A 20,303-nucleotide genomic window follows, 5' to 3' on the forward strand; every position below is an offset into this window, starting at 1 on the left:
AAAACGGGAGGAAAGAGGCGCACAAGTGCAAAATTAATGCATGTGACAAGTGCCCAAAATCCCTAAACCGTACACGTACGCGTGGCTGGACATCCCGTGTGTCCCTGGCGAACCGACATGCCGCGCCGGGCCCTCTCCCGTGGGCGGAGGCGTCGCTCTCTCCCGCCAAACCCGCCGAGTCTGAGCAGCACACAACCCCCGCCAGCGCACCATGGCGCTGAGCGCTTATAAAAATAGCAGCTACACTTCGACCAGATTTCTCCACAGCTTTTACGTGCCGTAGTTTGCTCTGAGTTGTTAAATTTAGTTCTGATTTTCATGATTCACCTATCCCCAGATACTAATTTCTGCATGTCGCCTCACTCTCCCACGCAAGTTTCTTGGCTCTGTTAATGCGCGCAGGCACTGTTTTCATGAAGTGTTGTGTCCGATACTAAATAACACGTTGAAATTAAAATGCTTTGCTTTGCTTTTACGCATTGCAACTATGATCATAAACTGGGTATGCATTTTATTTTTAAAAAACTACTCCTGGACTAAATGGCTGCTACGTTGCAAACTTCAAGACAAATGATATATCCCCAGCACAGCGTCCCAGCCGTCAAATCTCCCTCCAAGCTCTCGCCATCTGCTCTCCGGCTCTCGGCCGCGCTCGCGATTCGCAGCAGCGAGCTGCAGAGCTCCGCTCACATTCGCGTGCTGATTTGCATATTCTCGCGGAGGTTCTTGGAAGCTCGCCTTCGGGGCGCGAGACCAAACTTTCGCGCGCTGAGAAGGGGGTGCTGAGGGGGAGTAGAGTGACACGGCCTTCGTCCAATGGCGGCGAGGATTTCGATCCGCGGCGGCCAATGGGAGCGCGGTCTGGGCAGGACGGGCGGGGAAACGTACTGTTGAAGAATCTCATTGATTCGGTGTTGGTTTAGTCTTTTTAAGCAAAGTGCAGTCAGCTCGGAGTGCCTATTTAAAGAAGTCTTTTATTCTTGTTTTTTTTGAGGATCCGTTACAGAAAAGGTAAAGGAAGTTGATTTTTTATTTTGCTTTCCCCCCGCGGTCTCTGTCGCAGGGAGGGAATGGCTGTGGAAGAGTTTTAAAAGTGTGGGGCAGCTCGACCCGGGGGCGGCCGGGTCGCCGGGCTGCTGAGGCTCCAGAGCCGCTGCGGGTCAGGGCAGCAGCCCGGCGTCTCCGAGCTGTCCGGTCGGGGCGATCGGCAGCGGGACACGTCGGGACGATGGCAGGTTTTCAGCTTTTTATCCTGCTTTTCCCGTTTATTGTAATCCGGTGTGGCGGAAAAGGTTAACAGGCACACACAGGTTAATAAATGGCATCCTGAAACAGCTGTGGTGAGAAAACACACAATTAAAAAAGTTTAATTGTAGAACCCGTCCTTGGGAGGGAAAAAAGCGCCGGATTGTTAAAAGTCAGAGGCGCAGGTAAAATGTGTTGGTGAGAGGGGTGGAGAAGCGCTTGTACCGCCCATAGCGCCGGTCTGTTTTAAACACTGTGGGTCTGGCTCACAGGGTTATTTATGAAGAAAAAATCGTGTCATGAACAGTCGTGTCTGTAGTCGCCGCAGGTTTCAGTTCGGTTTCCTTTTCTGGGTGTTTTCTCACGGCAGTGGCGCCCCGGGGCAGCTGAGCCCCCTGCCCCCCCCGGGCGGACGGGCTGCTCTCCCCAGGCGGGTGCCCGGCTCGAGCCCGGCGGCGGCCAACGGACACCCGGCGGCGGCGGGCTCGCGGCGGGGCTCGGACGTCGACGCGGACGAGCGGGCGGGCGCTCAAAATGGTGGCTCGGGGCTGGATGGGGAGCAGAGCGCTGGGGCGGGTCGGGCTGCAGTCGGCTCACGATTGCAGTTGTAGCGCCGGGAATCCACCCCGCTCCTACAGCGGCAGGAGGGGGCTCGGGGAGGGCTTCACCACAGAGGCGGCTTGGGGGCTCCTTTAATCTCGCGGCACGGTCGCGTAGCATCTCCTACACAAGCGCGAATCGCCTCTGACGACGGCTCAAGTGCGGAAACGGGCTTTTCCTTCTTTCTGCTCTCCAGTGTGGGATTAACCCAAGCTCAGGTTGGGCTCGGGTCATCTAGTTGGCTTTAGGCGTCTGTCTGAACGCACGGAGGGGTCTCGCAGGTTCCGTGGCTCAGGTGTTGAGCGGGGGTCCTGCGGACACACCGTGGCTTCTGAGCCACTGGCCTCTAAACAACTGATCGGCAGACAGAGGGTTGTGGAAAGAGGTGAGCTGTAAAGAAAAAAACAAAACAGTTCACTTAGCAAGAGATGAGCGGGTTTGTGGTTTGTCGGTCTGGGAGCAGTGTTGTCCTGGCATGACCACGCCGGTGGCGCCCTGGCAAGTCTCAAGTCTGACACATCTCCAGGTACGACAGGTGGCACCTCCAGCTCTTCCAGTTCTTATTCAATTCAAACCGTTTTTATAACAAAACTTGTTTTCCCAAGAAGGAGCCGGTGTGGCTGCTGGGGCCGTGCACTGAGCTCGCCCCCCCAGCTGTGGGGCTTATCTTCTCGCGCTTGGATACCGCCCGACTGTTTGCACACGGGAGGCTGGCGATACTGGGAGGCCACTTGGTGCTGGTGCTTCCCCTGTGTGGGAGGAGGGACGGCTCCACAGGTTCATGGGCTGTGCCTCGGCTTTATTCCAGGCCTGCAGTCATGTGGATCCAGGTTCGCACTATGGATGGGAAGGTGACCCACAGGATCGACTCCCTGTCGAAGCTGACGAAGGTGGATGAGCTCCGGCTGCGGATCGCGGGCGTTTTTAATGTGGAGCCGGAGAGACAGAGGCTCTTCTACAGGGGCAAGCAGGTGAAGTGTCTTTTTTAACAAGTTGCGTTTTGAACCTTTTTGTATGTTTCATCTGTAACATTGCTGCTCATTTTTATGTCTTAATTTGCTTTTCCACCCAAGTAAGAGAGTTTTTGATGTAGCCGGCAGTTGCTTTCCTTGATGTCCTCTTTTTGGGGGCTGTTGTGTGATTTCTTTGATAAATTGCAAGGTTTTATTAAAATGCAGTGTTTTATGCTTCTAAAAGTCTGTCATAATACCTTAAGCCCCAGGGTATCGGAAGTGGCAGGCCAGGAGCAGGCTTAGACTGAATCTGCACTAAGTCATTAGCCAGCTGTTACCCTGGAGGTTGTGAGGATGTTGATGTCATCTGTCTTTTCTCTGCTTGTGTTGTAACATTAGGTCCTCACTCCTTCACTCAGCTGTTGACACTGAGGGTTTTCATATCCTGCAGTAGTACAAGACCTGTATCTGTAAATCACAATGATTTTACTGTTACTAAAATTCTGTATTAAAAAGATTGATTCTAAATTAAAATCATAACTCCATCCTTATGAACAACTTCTAACAGGACGGTGTTAAGTTTCATTGGTGTAATTTCAGTATTGTGATGATTCCAAATGGGGTATAATGTGTGCAATCAGAGGTCAATATATGAGGAGCCCCTGCCAACAGCTAGAGCAGCTCAGACAGGATGTGGGAAGTATTTGACTGGGTTGAGAGAGATTGGGATGTTCTTCCATTTTGAGCGGCGCTCTTTATTTTATTGGTGGTTTGTTATAGTCTAGTCAGTGAGTGGTATATTCAGCACACCAAAATAAACAATGGCTCACAAGGCTGCAGAATAGATGCAGTCATTACGTGTCACTTGTTTTTGTGTGACCATTTTCAGGGTGCTTAATTGTTTGATGTTCCTATTGTCAGCATGAGCTGCTGTCACTGTGACCCCATTTGACTCAGAAAGCTGCTTTTGAGGTTTACTGCATCATGATGAAATGAGTAACTGTTTTTGGCAAAGCGACTTAAAATTATACTTTTTGTGCATTAACTGCATAGCTTTTGTACTGTTCTTTTATGAAGGTACTTGAAAAAAACAAACATTACACAAATACAGGTTCAGAGCAGCTGTTTGCTCCTTTACTGACATTAAACATCTAGTAGTGTGATTTTTTTGCTGGTTTCTCTGAAATGTGCGCTTTGGCAGACTTGTGGCTTGCTGTGACATTGACAGTTTTCCTGCTGTCAGTGGCAGGTGTGACAGCCCTCGCTGACAGAAGAGCGCTCCTGCAGGGACTGCTCAGGTCTCAGGGCTGCTAATGTGGGGAGGGCTGTGTCTCCAGCTGGGGGTCTGTATCGCCGTGTGCTTGGCTCAGTTCTGGTCAGACCTACCAGTGGTCTGACTGAACCCAGGATATGTATAGGAGCCCCTCAGTTTAAAAATCTCCAGTTTAAATAAAACAAACTTCTATATATTGTCACCTCTTTTTGCAGACAAAATGCAAAAAGATGTATATGGATTTTATTGCGGGAATGTTTGGACTGAAAGGTCGAACACTCAGATGAGTTTCCTTTCTAGCTGTAGTCGGTTTCAAGCTAGAGTGAAAAGATTGGGCGATTTTGCAGGTCAGTACATTATGGTATTCCTTTGGGACAGAGAAATACAGAACTAGGGACGGAAGTAGAGAATGGATGACCACTCATTACAATCTGCTTAGAATGAGGAGGTTTACTCTGCCTCTTCTGACCTGCCCGCGTGATCCTTTACCTGTCTCGGGCACCAGAGGCCGACACCATACGGTCAGTGCCTGTTGGGGAGGCGTGTGCATCATCAGCATTGCCTACAAGTGTTTTGGGGTAGTAGGGGTTGCTGTGTCTCTGAGAATCAAGAGAACCCCTTACTTTTGCATCGGAGACAAGTTCAGCTTGGACCTTGACCGTGTGCTTCCCACATGACTGCCGTGGTTCCTGTACCACATGGTTTTCCTACTGAAAGCTCTTCGGAGTCTTTCAGGAGAGTTACTCTCTACCTGATGTTACTGTGAGGCTCTGTCTGCATTTTCTCTAAGAAACAAATTTCTTTTCTTTTTTTAATTGGTGTTATAGCGAAAGATTTTAGCAATTATGTGCATTTAAAAGCAAGAATAGGAGCCATTTCGTTATCCAAAGGGTTGTGGGAGTATGGAACACACTACCCAGCTGTGTGGGGAATTAATACTTTGGTCTCCTTCAAGAAACGGCTCCGGGGATCAATTAACTATGAAGTTGTCTGGATGGGCGGAGTGGCCTGTTGAATGCTTGATCATGAAAACTCTGTCCATCTACATCTGTAAAGTATAAATATATACAACTGCTGAATTGTAAAATGTAAGTTTTAGTTCTATATGCAGTGGCCAAGCATTGATGCTTGCTGGCTGCCAAATCGTGGTGTACATCAAAGTAAGGATGCACAGGATGGTGAAAGGGAATGTAATGTTTTCTTAGAAGTTTAATTTAACAACATGACGGTCTACTGTGAGACCTAATGAAATGTGGAAATCCCAGACACAGGCAGCTGGTGACATGACCCAGGTATGAACATTTCTTGGCCACAGAACCTGACCCACACTCGGGGTGAGTGGTTCTACTGTCCTAGTCTCTTGCAGTCACAAGAACTGCAATTTTTGAGAGAAAACAATGTGCATCTGTGATAAAGATGTCTAATCAGAAAACTGGCACTGAAATGATCGATTTGTATACCTGTGTATATAATTAGAAGTAGTTCAGGTGGGTAGTTGCGTCAGCATGCGTAGGCTGCAAAGGAACAAGTAATAGGTTTATTCCATTTACTTTTGCATTTGAGTTTTTGTATTGTTTGTCTTTGCTTCTGTGGTGTTTTGACTTAAAGCCAGCACTGCCTGCCTGGATTGTGTATTGGAATCTGTACTTGTTGTAATTGATGTTCTGTGCTTTACCTGCTGCAGATGGAAGATGGCCACACTATCTTTGACTACAATGTGGGGCTGAATGACATAGTCCAGCTACTAGTAAGGCAGAATTTGCCCCCTGGTACCCCCAAGGAGAAGGAGGCGGAGCTCTCTGACTCGGACTCTGGCTGTGGGTCTGCGCAGAGCGAGTCGGACAAGAGCTCTAATCATGGGGAAACCGCTGTGGAGGGGGAGAGTCAGCCAGGCACTTCGGCACAGCCAGACCTTATAGATCCTGGGTTTGGCTTCTACAAAGTAAGTAAACTTTCTCCATTTGTATTTTGGGGAATTTAAAATCTAGTTGTCGCAGTGATGAATGGGTACAGCTTCTTTTTGAAATTATAACGCATAACATAATTGAAATGCTAGTCATTTTTAGTTTGGACTGCAGGCAGGCATGCAGTGGCATTCAGTTTAGACGCTTGATAGATAGATAGACTTTATTGATCCCCTGAGGGAAATTGCTGGCACATGAATCACGATTGGATTAGTTTTTGTTTGACAATACCTATATTCAATGTGTACATTTTGTTACCTTTCTTCAACATATTTTGTACTGTTCTGTGTGTGGAGCTATCTCTACAAACTTTACAAATCCATATGTTCAAAAATGAGATCTGAGCAGACTGTTCAGATGATTCAGATCACCCTACCAGGCAAGATGCTTAATATTTGTTCACGGAAGAATTAAATGACTTTATTCCTGATTGAGTCAATTGCATAATCCTATTAGAATGCCTTGTGTTCCAGTCAGTAAAAAAATATATTGTATTTTATAAGTGTTTTAAAGAGGTTTTCTACAAATCAACTAGTGGAATGTGTGCTTTCTAACTTTTTTTGTGTTGTTGGAGTTATCTGGTTCTGAAGTGTGGGCCTGGTAATTGGATTTTTGCCCATATTTGAAAGACATGAAATCCTATGTTTCAGATTAATGAGTTTGTGGACGCCCGTGATTTGAACATGGGAGCCTGGTTTGAGGCACAGATCGTAAATGTGACTAAAGAAGACAGAAGCTCCAGTGAAAGTAGAGAGAACAAAAGCGATTCCAAGACTACTGAGGAGGAGATTGTATATCACGTCCGATATGAAGAGTAAGACTGCTAGTAGATCTGAATGTGAAAGTGATGTTATTAATAGGACATTGCTTTGTCTGTGATTTTGATCAGTTCTTCATATTCTGAGATTGTCACCTCGTTTTAAACTATCAAAAGCTGAGCCTCCCAGGTTTTACCATCCAGTAAAATCAAAAGCCTTGGGTGCAGAACAAGTCATTGCCTGCAGAAGATGCTTCTTCAAATCTAGCTGAACTATTCAGTGTCTGGGACTCCTCTTCCCACAGCTGAATTGAATTGTTAGCTCACTGCTGGCTTTGGCTGGGCTGGAGCTGGTATACATGGACAGATCATCAAATTGGGGCTGAAGCCATTTTATGTATGAAATGCAAACACTTGTAAAAGCTCTCTGCAATAATTTGAGTAAAACTGCTTGCAAAATCTCAGTTGATCAAACCCACTGTTTGAGGGTGTCTCTTTGTTGTTGGGTCATCCTGATCTCAGTTGTGTTAACCTTTTTTCTAAAACTTATTTCCTGAAGAGATGCAGAGTACAAGTTTGACTTTCATTTGAATTTTATGGTTAAGAGTCTACAAAGGCGTACTCATTAATATAACATATCTAAATAGACAAACTGGTTTGCATGTCAGAGCAGATTTAGATCCTTATATTTTTTTAAATTAAAATATTCTGAATATACATACAATGTATATAAAACAAATATATTTCTAATTTACCTTTAAAATGTAAATCTCTGCGTGCAGCTATCCAGAGAATGGCGTGGTGAAACTGTCTGGCAAGGATGTGCGGCCTCGAGCCAGGACTGTTTACCAGTGGCACCAGCTGGAGGTGGGCATGGTGGTCATGGTGAACTACAACCCTGATGAGCCCAAGGAAAGGGGCTACTGGTACGATGCACAAATCCAGAAGAAGAGAGAAACGCGCACAGCCCGTGAGATATGTGCGAAGATCCTGCTTGGGTAGGTGTGCCAGTGTTTGCAGTATATGTAGTCTTATTACTTCCAATTATGTTGTAATGTGCAGTGTTTAATGGGAACAAAACTCAGAGAATACAGTGGGCTAGGATTAAAGTCATTTGATGTCTGTCACCTCATCCTCTCCTTTGTGGAAGTGTCCTGACTTGTCATAGATGAGAAGAAAAAAAAAATACAGCATGTCTTTCCTGTTTTTCAACTTTGTTGAATTACCCGAAAGCCTCCTCTTTCATGTGTGGGGAAAGTCAAAATAAGGTCCAATGTGTTTTTTTTTTTTGTTTCTTTGTCTCATAGGGATGCAGGGGATTCTCTTAATGACTGCAAGATATTGTTTGTGAATGAAATATACAAGATTGAAGAGCCAGGCAGTGTAGATGGTGCTGGATTGGAGAGTCCTCTTAAAAGTAGGTTTTTCTTTAACTTGTCACTTCAAAGTAGAGGATAAATGCACACGTAAATAAAAGGAAAAGGCTGTTCTGTGTGATTGCATTAATGGAACTACCGATGCCAAAGAAGTATTGGTTTCTGTTGCTAGATGGCGCAGTTGCACTGAGTTTTCCATTGTCTTCTAACTATCCCTTATTTTTGTTGAAATTCTGCAAAAATATCCTGAATGCCTCCAGTGAAGAACAGAATGAGTAATCTATTGCAAACAGAAAAACAACCTTAACATGCACTGAGATTAACAAAAGAGCAAAAGTATTTTGCAATAACTGTAAAAAATTGCATTTGCATTTTCTGTCCTTTTCCTGCTCTCCACAATTCTTTACAAAAGTGTAGCAAACAGGTTTCATTTTCTTTAACATTTGTGTATTTTGTTGAAAACTGCATTTTATGCATGCATCAGAAACACAAATGCTTGTGTAGGATATAATCACAAGATGTAAACTAGATCCTGGCAAAACAACAAAACCTCACCAGTAAGTAATGTGCTCCGTTTATACTATAAAATGCAGTAAAACTGTAAAAGTTTTGTTACATGGACTTAGGTTATGGACTTCATTTAGTCTTGTGATTACCTCAGTTAAGTTTCAACTCATTCTTTTCCGGCTTTTGTCCATTCAGTAGTTGTTGAAGTTGCCAAAGCATTTAAAACTATTTACAGTATTTAAGAATGTTCAGGATCAAGCCTGGGAGGAACACTAAGTTCAAGGTTTGATGAACAGTGTGGACAAATGAGGTTCTTCATAAATGTACTTCATGCTGTTGGTTTATGTGAGGTTGATGATTGAGAAATCTGGAGTGGAAGAGCACACAGGATTTCTCTGACTGTCATACTCTCCTCATGGGAATGGTCAAAAGCAGAGTTTTGACTTGAGCCTTAACAATTTTCCACTGAAAATATTTTAGTTTTTTTATCACAGGTGTACATGACAAATCTTTAGGCTTTTGGGTTAAACAGTCATCTCTTTGTATGGTTCAGGGTCAAACGGACCAGAGTGCAAGCACTGCAAGGATAACCCGCGGAAGAACTGCCGCATGTGTAACTGCCACGTGTGTGGGGTGAAGCAGGACCCCGACAAGCAGCTGCTGTGTGATGAGTGCGACATGGCCTTCCACACCTACTGCCTGAACCCTCCCCTCACCAGCATCCCGGAGGACGAGGACTGGTGAGTATCGCTGGCTTTGTGTGTGTGAAGGTAGACGGAGGCATGCGTTTACCTTATTACATGTCATCTGTACTGTAATAACAGAAGCACGTTGATTCATTCAACTTCTCAAATGTATTAAAGCACAGTTAGCAGGGTGGCTTTCATGGTGTTGGCAGCTGTGCGTCTCCTTGTAGGCCGTTGCAACTAATGCCTGGGGTGGCAAACTAGAGCCTCTAGGTCCCATTTCCAGATTTCAAATTTTAACACGGGGGGTGTTGGTAAAAATGTGAGCAATTAACTTTTTTAAAAAATAAAAGTTCCTTTTGGCTGAGCAACTGCAGACCACCAGTAAAGTCTGTATTTGATGGCTGAGTTTTGGCATGACATCTTACTAGATCAAGTGGGCCAGGGATGTCTGCCTCATTCTTTCCTGTGACACAACAAGGTTTGTAGACTTGATTTGCACAGTGACAAATGCACAGCTGGCTCTTCCAGATCAGATCAGGTGGGGTTAAAGTCAATTTCTGAATTTCTAGGAAAATAGTACCCGTGCATTTGTTGCATTCAAATGCATTGCTGTGTAGAGTAGTGTTACCATGGCAATCAGCAAAGACTTTTTGCATATTATACAGCTGTTGCTTCCCAACTGAGCCGTTCCTTGGTTGCACTTCAAAGTTTATTTCCTGTTACTCTTCCCTCGTGTGGCTTGCGTGAATATAGTGTTCTTTCTAGCTGTATTCTTGCACTTGACAATGGCTATTGCCATTCAAATGTGAAAAGACACTACAACACAAAGCGTAAAAAATATGAAGAATTGCAAGGACAGGCAAAATGAAAGTGCTTAAAAAGAACTTAAATGCACAGCAAATATTTTTACAAGACCATGAAAGAAGATGGATGGTGTTATCAAGGCAGTTATGGGGTGAGTGAACTTTTTGCAATAAAACCTCAGTCTCGTTTATAAGGCACTTTTATAAAGGAGTGCTGTCTTGGTACTGCAGTTTTATTGGATCCATCTTGAGCTATTTGAAAGTGTGAGCTTATCTTGACAAGCTTTTGAACTGAATTACCAAAATGGCTGAGGTTATTAAAATGTCTCCAAAAGATTCTGCAGTTGGGTTTGTTTTATTCCTTGGATCTTGAGTATGTTGATATTGACAGAACTGAATATCCTTAGGTTTCTGCATGGGGATTACACCTGAGTTTGAGATGGGAGAGTTTGATTTCTTTAGCATGAAAGCAGTTATTGGCAAAGGAGAGTTTGTTTTGAGAAGGTTACATCGAATGATCTTCAGTTACTGTCGTTAGAAACTTGCTACTAATGGTCCTCTAGCTATTGTTGGATCTCCTAGTGGATGATTTGCCGTCAAGAAAGAAATGGATCGTCTCGGCCTCGATCCATTTAACTTGTCTTTGCCTTATTCATCAAGGCAGTTTTATGCATACAGTCCACGCAGCTGAACAATGCATGTCAACAATAGTATCTAGCATTAACGTTATGAAAAGCAACGGATTAAACAGCTGCCAGTTTAATGTTGTAGCAAGCTCTTGAACTGGAGTATGCTGGTTTACAAGTGTGTGTTAAGCAGCATTTTGGGGTTGCACTGGATGGATGCACCTCCAGCAGTGGCAGGGACTGGAAGAGCTGAGGTTTCTTACCTTTGCTATGCTGTATACAAAAGGTCTACACATAACTAGAGGTTCTACCTAGCGCTGGATAGCCAGGACCCACAGAACGGTTTGTTTTTTTTTTACCCTTTGAAGGTACTGCCCTGATTGCCGTAATGATGTGAGTGAAGTTGTTCTAGCTGGAGAGAAGCTGAAGGAGAGTAAAAAGAAATCCAAGATGGCTTCTGCCAATTCCTCCAGTCAGAGAGACTGGGGAAAGGTAAGCTGAAGTGGGTCCCTTCCTGTGTATCCAGCACTTGGGATTATTGGAAAGACAAAAGCATGAGTACAATTATGAAATCTTTTCCTTCCAAAGACCTACTGGCTATTTTATTTGGGATCTCTAAATTATCCCGGTTTGCGTGTGCCCTGTGATCCTGTCACCCCATTCTGGTTGTATTTCTTCCTTGTACCTGTAGTTTTGGGACAGGCAACCCCTTCCAGGAGTAAGGGGCTTCCTGGTAATGGATGGGTAATTATGGTATTTAACAGCCCATGCATATTTTATAGCGATGTGGAGTTTTAAACCTGTAAATATATTTTGCATGTAGATTTCCCAAACAAAGTATTAAATAAAAATCAATTTAACATAACACTTCTGCAGTCCAAGAAATGAGCTTGAGAAAGCACCAGTGTGATAAGTGCAGCTCTCTGCTCTTGGCTCCGAGAATGTACCTTGCCATTCACTAGATACAGATAACTCTGCCACCGCAAGAGACGGGATCATCTGCTGCAGCAGAGTTTTGCAATTTTTAGATTTCGAAGAAGGTCGTCATTTCAGTGCAGGAGCCCTGTAGCACATGAACACCTGTCTCATGTTGCCCACAGACGGAAAATAATAATAATAAACTTTTTCATGTAGCGCCTTTTAAAGGTGGCTTCTCAAAGCACTTTACAGGATGACAATAACAATGAATAAGAAGAATACAACAATAAATAAAAAGAATACATGACCTAAAACACCATTACAACAATTACAATAGAGGAGACCGTGGATGGTGGTACTAAGAAGAGCAGAGGGGTGAAGAATGGAACCAGTTAAGTAAAGGCTTTTCTGAAGAAGAGGGTTTTGAGTCTGGATTTGAAGGAGTTTAGAGAAGGTGACTCTCTGATATCCTTGGGCAAAGAGTTCCAGAGCTTGGGGGCATAGCAGGAGAAGGCCCTGTCGCCCATACAATATAGATGGGCTTGGGGGACAGTAAGGAGGACAGAATTTGAAGAGCGGAGGTTGCGAGGTGGGGAAAAGGTTTTTTCTCAAATACACATACTGATGCTATTGGGGACTTCAGTTAACCTTTAGTCCTATTAAGTTGCATGAAGTTAACCTTAAGTTCTCTTCTGTTGCATTAAGTTCATTTCTGCAGAAACTAGCAATCATGCTATCTAAAAGGAGATTATTTTAATGGCAACTTTTGTATTGTAGATGAGAAATGGGAATGTACAAGGCTTACTTTAAATCAAGAAGTACAAATAAAAGCTCTTTAAGAATTTTTGTTCCTTACTTCTAAGGGTATGGCTTGTGTTGGTCGTACGAAGCAATGTACCATTGTGCCCTCTAATCACTACGGGCCAGTTCCTGGAGTTCCTGTCGGAACCATGTGGAAATTCAGGGTACAGGTAAGAGATTGTTTTTTTGTGATTTGCAAAGAATGGTACCTGTATTTTACTGAAATATGTGGTTTAAGGTGGTGGTTTGTTTTCCAAGGAATTTTGCAAAAACATGAAAATACATTTACAGTGTTTGTCAATAAGCTGTAATAAAATCATTATACCCACCTTAGATGTATTAAAGAACTTATTACTGTATTTTATTAGTAGAAACAAGGACACGGACATCTGAAGAATGTAGATATCCTTCATGAATTAGATTAAGACCCTTTTATGCAATATAAAAGACAGTGCTGAATGACTGTTTAGTTGTGATCTCCTGAGCAATAGTATTAAGCTTACTTGATCATTTCTGTTCTGTTCTCGTCTTGTTAGGTTAGTGAATCAGGCGTGCACAGGCCCCACGTAGCTGGGATTCATGGGAGAAGCAATGATGGTGCTTATTCTCTGGTGCTGGCAGGAGGCTATGAAGATGATGTGGTAAGTTAAAGCCTTTTCTTTTAATTCAGAACTGCCAGAATTTAGTGTCCTTGGTTTTATTTTTGGTTTTGGAATGTTAGTTAGTACTGCTCTCCGAAATCTGACATTGTGGATTGTGAAGTACTGAAGGAGTAAAATCAGTGCAGTTGAACAGCGGGCTTAGATCTTATGTGATCTAGAGTTCTTTACTGTGCAGGTAGTTTTGCCTTGTCCCTGGCATTAAAGAGCTCTTCGGTACCTATTCAGTCGGGATTTAGTGACAGAGCAGAAAGCCCCTGTCAGGGTAGTTTTATGATTCTCTCAAACATGGCATTCTACTGGAGCACATGGAAATGTCTTGATGGAATCACTGCTACTTTCATTCTTCGGAATTGTTGGCAGCAGCTGATGTCTCTCAAGCTTGTAGGAAAGCTCACATAATCCAGTGCAGATGTAATACTCATACTGGAAGGCACTTTAAACAAAATTGTGTGTGGAACAAACTCCTCAGTCTGCAGAATTTCAAGAAACTCCTTAATGAGATTCTGCTACTGGTTCCCTGCTAGGAAAGAAAACGAGCAAGACAAGAGAAGAAATCCTGTAATATTTGTCCTCCTTTCAATTTTAGGATGATGGGAATGAATTTACGTACACGGGCTCTGGAGGGCGAGATCTGTCTGGCAACAAGAGAACTGCAGAGCAGTCGTGCGATCAGAAACTCACAAATATGAACAGGTCAGCAGGAACATTGTTTAAAAAAGCTTAAGTTTAATTGAAGAGTTGTTTATTTACAGATAACATAGCTTTTCCTTCTTTGAAAAACGTGAGTTTTCCATTTGTGACAAGGTAATCTCAGTGTGGTGTGAAGATGTTTTAAAAACTAAAATCTTCCTACACATTCGATGAACTGTGGGTGTAGCATTGTTAATAGGTTTAATGTCTGTTTTTGTTGTTGTGGGCTGTAACAGGGCTTTGGCTCTGAACTGCAACGCTGCCGTGAACGACAAGGACGGAGCCGAAGCCAAGGACTGGAAAGCAGGGAAGCCGGTGCGCGTTGTTCGCAGCTCGAAGGGCCGGAAACACAGCAAGTACTGCCCGGAGGATGGGAACAGATACGATGGCATCTACAAGGTGTGTGTGTGTGTGTGGGATGGGGCTTGTGGCCACCGCTCGCCGCCTGTTCTTCTGGACAGCTGCTCTGTCGGCTTGGCCCCTGTTACTCAAATTCCAACCAGTAACTCAATAATATTCTGGCCTTTGGAGGTGCAGCGGAAGTCTCTGGAACTGGATAGAGAGATCTCTGGTGGTTTGCATTTTCCCTGGTTTATGAAAGGAGTTCAGTTCAGGGGCTGAAGTCCTTGAGCAGTAGCATGAGTACAGTTACAGGTCTCCGCAAGCAGCAGACAGACGCTAATTGGCTTCCACGAATCCATGAATTTCTTTAATACATGAGGATCTGAATTGGCCACATTTATAACTTGCCACTGCAGGCTGTTTATAACAACCATTAAATCAAAGGCCACAGATTTCCAACACATACTGGCATCTGAACAAAGGGTTGAACTTCCAAGGAAGCAGCCTCTTCTGAGATTGCATAAGAATGCCCATTGGAATCATGTATTTGTTCAGACTCTTAACTGTCAGTCTTGGAGAATAATTTTAATGTGCTTTCTCCTTTGGCATTATGTCAGGTTGTGAAATACTGGCCAGAGAAGGGGAAGTCGGGCTTTCTGGTCTGGAGATACTTGCTAAAGCGTAATGATGATGAGGCAGCACCATGGACCAGGGAGGGCAAGGAGAGGATTAAGAAGCTGGGGCTAACCATGCAGGTACGTGATGTAAAGGTCGGCAGTAAGACTCTTGTAAGAGGGAGAAAGAATGACTTGCATAGTATCTGAAAAGCACATTGTAATTTTTTGTGAAAGGATTGAGAGCTTTAATTGTATTCAAAGAATTGCCATTTTCCTGAAAATGTTCAGCATGTTCATGTAATTCTTTTTCTCCACTTCTCAGTATCCTGAGGGTTATTTAGAGGCTATAGCTGCCAAAGAGAAAGAAAAGGAAAATAAGAATGACGAGGAGGCAGTAACTGATACCCCTAGCAAAGGAAAGAGGAAGAGAAAATCTCAAGGAGGTGGGTTTTCTCATTGTTGCTTATTACACACATTAGCCATAAATGACTTTGGTCATGGATGGATGAAGCTCCATGTGCCTCCTATAGGGGCTTAAGCAGTACATGGTTACCTCTATAGATTTTTGTGTAGTAGATGAGTATGCATGAGTAAAAGCTGCTGACCTCTTATGTGAAGCTTGTAATTATTTTGTGGTAGATGCCATGCAGTACAATGATGAGCAATGTGATTTTCTTAGCAGAAGAAAAGTCTTCACCAGCCAAGCACTCACCCAAGAAAATGAAAGTGGAGCCATATAAACTGACAAAGGAACAGAAGGCACTGATAAAGGAGGATGAACTGAACAAAAAACTATGGGATGAAGCAATGGGATCTCTTAAAGAAGGGCCGGTATGTATATTTTGTTTTATCACATTTTATACTTTTCAGTGGAACAGTCTTAACCCACCCTGGTGACTCCTACCCCTTTGTGCCACAGGCCCTCAAATGCATATTCATTTTCTCTCTCTCTCTCTCTCTCTCTCTCTCTCTCTCTCTCTCTCTCTCTCTCTCTCTCTCTCTCTCTCTCTCTCTCTCTCTCTCTCTCTCTCTCTCTCTCTCTCTCTCTCTCTCTCTCTCTCTCTCTCTCTCTCTCTCTCTCTCTCTCTCTCTCTCTCTCTCTCTCTCTCTCTCTCTCTCTCTCTCTCTCTCTCTCTCTCTCTCTCTCTCTCTCTCTGTTCCATGTTGAAATACTGCACCTTTCCAGTTAATGTACATATGAAACAACTGCAAGAGAAATTCACACCTTGGAACATTTTGCACTGTGATGGCAGTCAATCGTATTTCTTGCCACTGTTTCATTGTAGTGGCTGCTGCCAGCATTGTCAGCTTCACAATACAGCTAATCAGTACTAAGAAGACCTCCTTGTGCATACCTCCGTGCTACTACTTGCTTTTATTCAGGGGAGTTTGAATGTTTTATGGGTGAACGAGGAGAGCTGCAAACTGAAGGAAATATACATCAGGTACAGGCTTAAAAGGGGCATGAAGAAAGTGCATTGCAACCTTCTTGAGTTTTATGGGTAGCTCCTCAATGAAGACCTCTGCTTGTAAAGGCAGAGGGATTCTGATGTGGACTAAATCATGAGTATCCTGTCAGTAGTATTCCAGAAGAACCTGATTTGTGATGAGAGTCAACTGCAGTTCAGTAGGGTTGAATAAAATTAAGTCACTGAACTGTGCCCTCCAGTGAGAAATGTAGAAAAAAATGAATTGACTAAATCTTAATTTGATCAAAAGAGAAATGGGCAACCTCTGAATCAGCATAAAACCTACTTTACCAGAAGCACAATGATGATGCTTTTTGAGCATGTTTTTTTAAAGCATGGTCTAAAAATAATATTCTAGCATTTAAGCATTTAGGAGTCTGAAATTGTCAAACAACCAAAGTGCTTTTTACAGGAGAGAACCTACCTGTGTTCTGAGGTAGCACTATTCAGGGTTTTAAACAACGTTGTAATAGAGCTAAAACTTTCTGCTGACATTTATTAGTGTTATTACTTTTTAAGCTTCAAATCACTTCACCCATGAAAAAAAATGAAATGAAAGATGTGCTAGTTGTGTAATATTGGAATGTCTTTTGGCTTGTATTTTTACCTAGGATTGTAATTACATGGTCTTTCAGATGAAAATACTTTACAATTAAATACACTGTAAATAGGAAGCATTATCTTAGCATCAATATCTAAAGATGGATGACCAAGGTTAGAGTGAGACCACTAGGATGTAGAACATAAGCCACTATGGTTATTACAATATGTAGGCAACCTTTTCATGATTTGTAAGTGCTTAATAGTTGTACTTGGACAGAATAGCTTTTAACTTGTGTATCTGTAGTTTCAGAAACATTTTTTTTCTTGCAGAGGTTTTTGAACAAAGTTGAAGAGGTGTTCTTGTGTATATGCTGCCAGGAAGTAGTATATCAGCCTGTCACGACAGAGTGCCAACATAATGTCTGTAGGGTAAGTAACAATTGTAACTTGCTTGTGCAGATTATTTGGTAAGGCCAATGGTATGTGTGCAGTAAATCTGAGGTATCTGTTTGTTTGTAATCTGTGCTCTAATGATCACCAATTAGAAGGCCAAACATAATGGAGGGGAAACAATAGTTACTCAGTTCTGGTGGGAGCAATCTAAATTGGCTCCATTGCTTCCATCTGTGAGGAAAAGCACCAAAATGTGTTCGTGTGCTGCTTAATGACCAAATGTGAATAGGTCTGATATAAGAGTCATTGAAAGTATGCATTGTTTTTTTATGTTCTTATTCCACAGGAATGTTTACAGCGCTCCTTCAAGGCTGAAGTTTACACCTGTCCAGCTTGTAGACATGATCTGGGCAAAAACTACAGCATGAGCGTCAACAAACCACTTCAAGCCATCCTGAACCAGTTTTTCCCTGGCTACAGCAGTGGCCGGTGATGGTGCCTTTCTCCTTTGCTGCTATGTTTCAGTGGGAATTTCATGAACTATGAGGGTTTATCAATTAAATCTGAAATTTCTTCTTAATATATGAAACAAATGGGTGCACAACAGCTCTCTGTGGCTGTTACACGAACCATATGCCCTTCACGGATTTGTTGTTAATGTAAATGTTGCAATTTAAGTGTGAACAATGATCGTTAGTGCTCTGTAGTTGATAGATTATTGTTTGCTTATTAGTGGCATATTAAAGTAACAGCCAGGGCTCATCCATTTGCTATAAAGGTAGAAGTATACAAGTGACTTCCCTTATTTGGAAACCATAGTGGGCTATGTCCCCCTGTCTTGTCTGATAAAGCCATATAACTTGGTACAGTATTATAGCATCAGTTGTGGCAACTTCCCAATCAAATATTTGATCGCCAGTTGAGCTTTTACAACAAGTAAAACAGGGCTGGTTTTACTTACCTTCAGTAGATATTTATTTGAAACAATCTCTTGCTTCCATTTCTGTAAACTTTTCCTTGTTATTTCTTGTGCAGTGAGAAGCAAGTATCTAATGTATTTAAGTTCAGTCATTCCCCTGTGGGTAATTAGCTTTGTTTTTGAATAGGTGATTGTGCTGACCATCCATTGTCATATTTTAAGGAAACTGTTTCCAGCTTCATTTCTATCCATTTATTCAGAGTTCTGTCCCACATAATGCTGGTTTTCCATTCTCATTAATTTGATCATTGATCCAAATGAATAAGACAACTGCTTTCTATTGCCACTTCCAATTGTAATGGTCAGGATGGTACATGTTTACCTTACGGATATCACAATTTAGCTGGTCTCATCAGTGTAGAACTCTGCCTGTTTTGCAGGATTATGAACATTTTCAGGTTCATTGGGAGTATGTCTTCTGTACTGCTAGTTACGCACTAAACTTAAATCATATGTACCATTTCGTAAAGGCTGATGGTCACTGCAGTTGAGCATTAAGTAAACTATAAAGAAATTGGTTTTTCTCATATTTAATCTTAGACTTGCAGTTGTTTTTTGGAGGTCTTGTAGGTCAGCATGAGAAATGGACATGATCATATGTGTGCTTTTCCAAGCCTTAGCTACTCGAATATAAAGGGCATCTTGAATGTTAAATGAAAGCGCTTGAGGTAAAAGGAAATAAGGGAGGCAGCTGGGCTACTTTGCTGTAATTTTTATTTTGGCCTTTTAGTAGCGCTGAAACACCCTTTTACTGTCTCGTTATTTTTAAGAGTTTTGGGAAGAAAATGTTATCTTAGACTTAACTGTTCTGCCTTTCATTTTATCTTGTTTCTGCTTCTATATATATACCATTTTCTTCAATACTTGTGTGTTCTTTGGGGAAATATAATCAAATGGATGTAGCCCCTAAGTGCCTTACAGCTGGCAATTAGCTTTATGTAATACTGCACATTTTAAAGCAGCTTTAAATGTCTTGCAGATTTATTTTTTCCTTCTTAAATGATCGATTAATTGAATTTGACCAAGTGGTTGTTCCCCTTCCCCCTAAAAAAAGTTTTTGCTTTTTAGGTTGTCTCAACCTTTTTTATATGATGAAGCTTTTTTGTAGTGCGTGTTTGTTCATTCTGAGTTAACTGTTAGACTGTAACATTTACATCATACACGTTTTCTGTAAGTCAATGCCAAAGGCTGCAGGTCTTTTTTTATACCTCAAAATACTTCAATAAAATAACTCAGACTGGAACTTGTATATTTTTAAAATGTATATTTGTAGTGCTTGTTCTAGCTTCCACTTGATCTTTTATGTAGTTGACTTTTTATACTTGTATCTTGCATATGTCAGTGCAGGATTTGTCTAAATTACATATTGCTAAATCAATCCAGGTGTTTTTTTACAAAATAAATTCTAAAAAGCTTGCATTGTGTGTTTCTTAACGTTGTTTAAAACTACATACTTGACATGCTAACACACGGTGTGGTGCCCGTTCACTTTCACGCAAGAGACATGGAAGCGCAGTGGCAGGACCTGCCTTGGCAGCTGGCTTCTGACAGCCATCTCTTCAGCTCAGTCTGCTGTGGAGGGTTAGCAAAGCCTTCAACAGTGATGGCTATCACGAGTGCTGGAGAACCGCAGAGCTACGCCTTTGAGATTAATCTTCCATTAATAAGGTGCAGTCGTGATCAAAAAGCTGGGATTTTTCATTTGGATTGTAAATGATTCCAGAAACCACCAGTTCAGGAGGAAAGAAAACAAACCTGGTATTTATAGTTCTAGAGATCCACATATTTCCGCTTGAGCTCTGCCTAATAGGATATCAACAGGAGCTGGCTCTTGCCCCTGAGGGTTTCAGTCCAACAGTTCCTAGTGTTAAATATCCACCCATGACCTGTGGGCACTTAAGACAATTAAGCAAATAATGTGTCTAAGAAATCTGAGTGAAATATCAAAGCTGAACTTTTGTAATGTAGTTCTTAATTTTACTATTAATTTATAGGTCCATGATACAAGGACTTATCTTGCAAGTTCAAACAAAAGACATGAAGGTGTGCTCAGCCAACAATATTAAAGTAAAGATGCAGACAAAAATTATAACAGC

General features: G+C 42.4%; 1 protein-coding gene across 4 annotated transcripts; it reads left to right on the top strand.

The window, feature by feature from the left end:
* The first annotated feature begins 855 nt into the window (after nt 1-855).
* Nucleotides 856-19,622, top strand: uhrf1 (ubiquitin-like with PHD and ring finger domains 1). 4 transcript variants are annotated; one of them, XM_088621883.1, is made up of 17 exons: nt 856-1,011; nt 2,654-2,816; nt 5,756-6,013; nt 6,686-6,849; nt 7,575-7,790; nt 8,100-8,209; nt 9,229-9,415; nt 11,162-11,285; nt 12,575-12,682; nt 13,049-13,153; nt 13,761-13,867; nt 14,101-14,263; nt 14,824-14,961; nt 15,146-15,266; nt 15,503-15,654; nt 17,166-17,264; nt 17,575-19,622. In XM_088621883.1, the coding sequence occupies exons 2-17, from the start codon at nt 2,664-2,666 to the stop codon at nt 17,719-17,721; spliced, it is 2,352 nt and encodes a 783-aa protein (XP_088478009.1). In that variant the 5' UTR covers nt 856-1,011; nt 2,654-2,663; the 3' UTR covers nt 17,722-19,622. The 4 variants fall into 4 exon arrangements, with proteins under 4 accessions (XP_088478009.1, XP_088478013.1, XP_088478012.1 ...); XM_088621887.1 differs by having other exon boundaries at nt 15,506-15,654; XM_088621886.1 differs by lacking the exon at nt 856-1,011 and adding an exon at nt 1,519-2,230.
* Nucleotides 19,623-20,303: the final 681 nt, after the last annotated feature.

The sequence above is a fragment of the Lepisosteus platostomus genome, chromosome 27, assembly GCF_059453375.1.
Source record: "Lepisosteus platostomus isolate fLepPlt1 chromosome 27, fLepPlt1.hap1, whole genome shotgun sequence".
Classification (NCBI taxonomy): domain Eukaryota; kingdom Metazoa; phylum Chordata; class Actinopteri; order Semionotiformes; family Lepisosteidae; genus Lepisosteus; species Lepisosteus platostomus.

Bases quoted from the DNA above. Each gene is read 5' to 3' on its own strand.
- uhrf1 (XM_088621883.1), top strand. From the start codon at position 2,664: ATGTGGATCCAGGTTCGCACTATGGATGGGAAGGTGACCCACAGGATC. The intron at 7,791-8,099 runs GTAGGTGTGCCA...TTTGTCTCATAG, and splicing joins TGTGCGAAGATCCTGCTTGG to GGATGCAGGGGATTCTCTTA. The intron at 9,416-11,161 runs GTGAGTATCGCT...TACCCTTTGAAG, and splicing joins ATCCCGGAGGACGAGGACTG to GTACTGCCCTGATTGCCGTA.